At 44.5% G+C, this 5327-nt stretch overlaps 1 protein-coding gene across 1 annotated transcript; it reads left to right on the top strand.

Annotated features, from left to right (window-relative positions):
* The first annotated feature begins 996 nt into the window (after positions 1 to 996).
* Positions 997 to 2630, top strand: LOC310945559 (apelin receptor A). The gene has a single exon (XM_083911690.1). It carries the CDS (start codon positions 1132 to 1134, stop codon positions 2218 to 2220), a length of 1089 nt encoding a protein of 362 aa, XP_083767816.1. The 5' UTR covers positions 997 to 1131; the 3' UTR covers positions 2221 to 2630.
* The last annotated feature ends 2697 nt before the right edge of the window (positions 2631 to 5327 follow it).

Genomic DNA, 5327 nt, shown 5'->3' with positions numbered 1-5327 from the left:
GCTGTTTATGATGGAGCGAGGCTGCATCATATTTTAATTTGACACTAACTCTCCTCTATTGGCGACAATAAACAGACGTAATGTGACAGTTTGCACGTTTAACAGCCGTTTCATTTCGATTGTGATGTAAAACGGGGTGAGCTGAAAAGTCCAGACATGTTCCGCACATGAGCACAAATACACCTTTTTGAAAGAAAAAAGGGGTAAGGATGGTAAGGTAATGCAACGCTGAAAAGTTCGTTTTCGTGCTGATTAGAAGATAAAATATTTCAACTGGAGAAAACGAGAGTGAGGGTGGTGCAACCTGACCAACAGGTCTGCGTCTGTCCGCTTTGTTTACATGATGCCATTTATCTCCTCACTTCAGTAACGGACCGAACCTGATTGAATCAACTGTGAGATTGCATTATTATAAGCGTTAAATAGCCTATTCATGTTATTGTTATTCTTAGAAAACTTTACGGTCGCCACTTAAAATGTTCTTAATTAAATACTTGCTCGCCAGTTAAAAAAAAACCCCCAAATAAATTAAGTTGTATGAAAAAACTAAATATGGGATGAACTAATTGACTGATTTGTTGTTTCTTATTTACCAGGTTGCCAATTATTTCGACCAGATCTCAGGGTGGGCTTTTGTGTCGACAAATTATTTGGAAGTTTATCAATTCTATCGGTTATTGTGTTTTACTGCTTATTCCTAAAAGTTATTAATTTTAATTAAAACACTGGGTTTGACCTCTCTGCGTGGGGGAACGTGTCCCGGGGCTGCTCGTCCTCGGGGGCAGAGGGATGTGCCCCACCAGGAGAGGTGAGAGAGAGGAGGAGGAGGAGGAGGAGGAGGGGGAGATGTTTTACTGGGGGGTGGAGGAGGGGGTAGTCCTGGGAGGGAACCAGGGGTGTGGAGGGCCGAGTTTAAAAAGGCAGACAGCGCCTACAGTCACTCACTCTCTCACACTCCAGCCCTCTCCTCCAGCTCCCAGCTGCAGCCAGCCCAGCAGAACCTGTGGCTCCTGTGATTCTCTCAGTCTGTGGTTTGTTTTTTTGCTTTGATTCACCTCAGAAGCCTTGGATCTGTACAGGACACTACTTTTTTTTCTGAAGGATTTTTAAAAACAAGTTTTCCACTGCAGCATGGAGACCACCACTGGGGAATATGGTGATAACTATGACTATTATGATGACAATGAGACTGCACCCTGTGACTTCTCAGAGTGGGAGCCCTCCTACTCCCTCATCCCGGTCCTCTACATGCTCATCTTCATCCTGGGCCTGTCAGGAAACGGCGTGGTCATCTTCACCGTCTGGAGATCCAAATCCAAACGTCGGGCTGCAGATGTCTACATCGGAAACCTGGCCATCGCTGACCTCACCTTTGTTATAACCCTCCCTCTCTGGGCCGTGTACACAGCGCTGGGCTACCACTGGCCCTTTGGTGTGGCTCTGTGCAAGATCAGCAGCTATGTTGTTCTGGTCAACATGTACGCCAGCGTTTTCTGCCTGACCTGCCTGAGCTTTGACCGCTACCTGGCTATCGTGCACTCTCTGTCCAGCAGCAGGCTGCGATCTCGGGGCACCATGCTGGCATCTTTGGGTGCTATTTGGTTCCTGTCCGGCCTGCTGGCTGTGCCCACTCTGCTCTTCCGCACCACTATGAATGACCAAAACAGCAACCGGACCACATGTGCCATGGACTTCAGCCTGGTGACTATGAACCAGAGGCACGAGTACCTCTGGATCGCTGGGCTCAGCCTATCCTCCTCTGCCTTAGGTTTTCTCCTACCTTTTTTGGCCATGACCATCTTCTACTGCTTCATCGGCTGCACCGTCACACGCCACTTCAACAACCTGCGCAAGGAGGACCAGAAGAAGAAGCGGCTGCTGAAGATCATCACCACGCTGGTGGTGGTGTTTGCCTTCTGCTGGACTCCCTTCCACGTCCTAAAGAGCATGGACGCCCTCTCCTACCTGAATCTGGCTCCGAACTCCTGCGGGTTCCTGCGCTTCCTGCTGCTGGCTCACCCCTACGCTACCTGCCTGGCCTACGTCAACAGCTGCCTCAACCCGTTCTTGTACGCTTTCTTTGACCTGCGCTTTCGTTCCCAGTGTCTGTGCCTTCTCAACCTGAAGAAGGCTATGCATGGTCAGATGAGCTCCATGTCATCTACGCTCAGCGCCCAGACTCAGAAGTCAGAGATTCAGTCTCTGGCTACCAAGGTGTAGGGGTAAGAGGAAAGGTGGAGCAGGGCTGCGGGCCGGTCCCAGCTCCAACCACTGGAACACTCAAAAAAAAAAAGATGTTACGTGTGCATTGTTCAAAGCTGGTAAGCTGGGATGATGAACTTTCAGTGCTCACAGTCATGAAACTCATAATATGTACTCTACAGCGAGAGACGTAGATGCTCTGTATGTTGTGTGGACTTGGAGCCGGAGCCAGCGGGCTGAGCTCCTCAGCTGCTTTGTTCCTCAAATTCTCAGAGAAAAAAAAAAAGTATATTTTTTGTTTTGTCTTGCGCTGCAAAAGTTTTAATTTCTATCATGAAAAAAAGGGCAAAAATTATTTTAGAAACACACACTGATGTTGGGAATTGTAAATCAATTTACACCTAAATCTGTTTACACTGGATGAAACATAAAGCTGTACAGTATTTTCATACCATAGCATTTTTTTTCTTGTTCATATCTATTGCTGTTTTGTTTTAGAAGCACTTGTGAAAAAGATGTGTGAGAAGGGAAATCAAACAAAGCAGTGTCCTTTTAAAAGCTTGTTGTTTGTGAAGGTAGAAGTTGGGGGGTGGGGGGGCGTAAGGGGAGAAAAGGTGTTGCGGCTTAATTATATAGTTTGTGGAGTGGAGACGGGGGCAGACAGGCAGATGGCAGTTGACAAATGTTGTTGGGGAACGGGAGTGGGGTGGGGTGGAGGGTTTCGCAGTGTAGTCACAGCACTAAAAGGGGACAAAGGAACTCTGTAAATAAATGTTCCTATCTGATGTATATGTTTTATTTTTCGACATCACTGTAACTAACTACTGTATTAAAGATGTGCTCTATGAACCAGATCTCTTAGCGTCATTGAGAGTGTGTGTGTGTGTGTGTGTGTGAAATGTATACTTTCGTTAACACTTTTGAAAATGTCATTTTACAGGTGGAGAGGAGAAAGTAAAGAAAATCTTAAGACTAAATGTAAATATTTTCACACCAGGGGGTCTTTTGCAACTTAAACTCCTGTAGTTTCACATCAGTTTCATTGCAACATCCTGTTAGTTTAGTGTTAAGTATCTCCAGAGGGTTAAAGCTTTGTTATGAATGCCTTGCATTTGGTTTGCACCTTTAGACTAATAGATCTCTAATCTCTATTGATTCACAGCCAGTATCCAGACTGTAACCGGATTATGCAAAGTGACTCATCCGGAGTGTGTATTCGATCCTCAGTTGTGACTTCCATCAACTGTGGTATATACTTTCATTTTATGTCACAGTCTTCTGGGTCCTTACCAAAGGTTTTTGAATATTTTTTTATTTATAACCAGCAGAAGGAATCACCATCGAGTTATATTGAGTAATGTGGTTTTACTTAAAGTTTAGTCCATTTTAAAGTACTCACACTCCATGTAAAACAATGTCACAAAAAGACTATCTATCCACAGGAGGTAAAGCCAACCAAACCCCACATGTTCACTGAATAATAGGGTCATTACCAATGAGTGACTCTTCTGAGGGATGCTTTGATTTGACAGTAATGAGCTCTGTTGGACATAATCACCGTTTAGAGATGGCGGCGGTGCGGGGGGGAAGTGGGGCTCTAATCCTGGCAGAAGTTGGGCCACCGAACAAGTCAATATTTGTCTCCACTGACAAGAGATTGCAGTTAGAGCGGTTGTCGGGGTGGAGGGCGGGGCTGGGGAGGTTGGGGGGTGTCGACTGCAGATGCACCAACACACTGAGCAGGACTTTGCTCCGTAGAAAGAGGGAAAACAGAACAAGGTGAACGAGTTGGGGGGAAATCACGGCAATACGACTTTAAAAGGGGACCACCACCTGAATCAAGAATTCAAATATGTCATTGAACTCTGAAAGTTCAATCAAAGTAGTAGGTCTCTTGTAACTTGTGATGTCATAAAGTATAAAGTGTGGAGCTGCTCCATAGACAATGAACAGGAGACAGATTTTGTTTTTGTTTTTTTTATATACCCAAATGAGCTTAATTCTACTGTAGTGTTGTCAGTTGAGGAACACAAAATGTGCTCATATACTCAGAACATCCCCCTGGTGTTTTCAGTGTCATAACATCTTTCATAATTCACTATCTAGGGAGCAACTCCACACTTTATACTTGATAACGTCACACATTTGAGTGTTAGCACTCTAGTTTTTGGATTGGGGAGAAAGTTAGGTTATGTTTAACAATATTTTTTTGGACCATCTTACCATAGAAATAACATGTATGAATTTTGAAAATGGGCGTACAGTTCCCCTTTAAAGTAACAACATGTGTGAAACGGCGAGGATGTGAAGCCACATGAATCATCTTGTCTTTGTGTGTGAGAGATCATATGTTACTTATTGTCCATCCTAGCTAAAAAATGCAGCAGATTTGACAGCGGCGAAGCTTGAAGCAGATCACAAGATGGTCTCTGTGATGGATGTGAGGGCCTCGGGGTGTTCATCACACACAGGCAGAATTAGGATCACATAAAACACACTTATTCTTCATTTAGTTGAGTCAAATGCCATTTGGAAGGATTTATAAGTCGGGAGCTGATAACACAGGCATTTGAGGCGTCATTTTAAGGACCCTAGCATGCAGCCTTCATCTGATTCATCTTTAATCATACGAGTTTGACAATAAGGGCGGAGTCAATCATGCATGGTGGACTGAGCACACTTGTTGTTATTGAGATGAGCTGGGCTGACAGCTTGTCTGATGCTGTTAGCCAGCGAGTCCACTTTGGGATAACTCACCCAGAATACCAGCTGAGCAAAGCACCGGGGGTGCACGGGGGAAAAGGGCGACACAAAAACAACAGTTGTGTAGGCTGCTGAATGCCCATAAATGTTGTGTGTGTTCGTGTGTGGCCTGCGTGACCTGTATATGGATGTTTGGGATTTACAGCGCTCCTTAAGTCTTCTTAAAGGGAGCCCAACCATGTTAAAATTATTATTGTTTTTCTCATTAGGCTAGAGCATGAACAGGTTGTTCTGACCAACTGTTGCTACCTTGATTTCAAAAATACTACATACTACACATTGTACAGGTGATGTCATCGCATAAATTAGGTACATTGACAGTATAATTCTTATTGAATGACCTACGGATTGTTTGTTTTATT

This window comes from Echiichthys vipera (assembly GCF_963691815.1).
Source record: "Echiichthys vipera genome assembly, chromosome: 4".
NCBI lineage: Eukaryota > Metazoa > Chordata > Actinopteri > Perciformes > Trachinidae > Echiichthys > Echiichthys vipera.
This window is presented reverse-complemented; position numbering and strand designations above follow the sequence as displayed.

Bases quoted from the DNA above. Each gene is read 5' to 3' on its own strand.
- LOC310945559 (XM_083911690.1), top strand. From the start codon at position 1,132: ATGGAGACCACCACTGGGGAATATGGTGATAACTATGACTATTATGAT.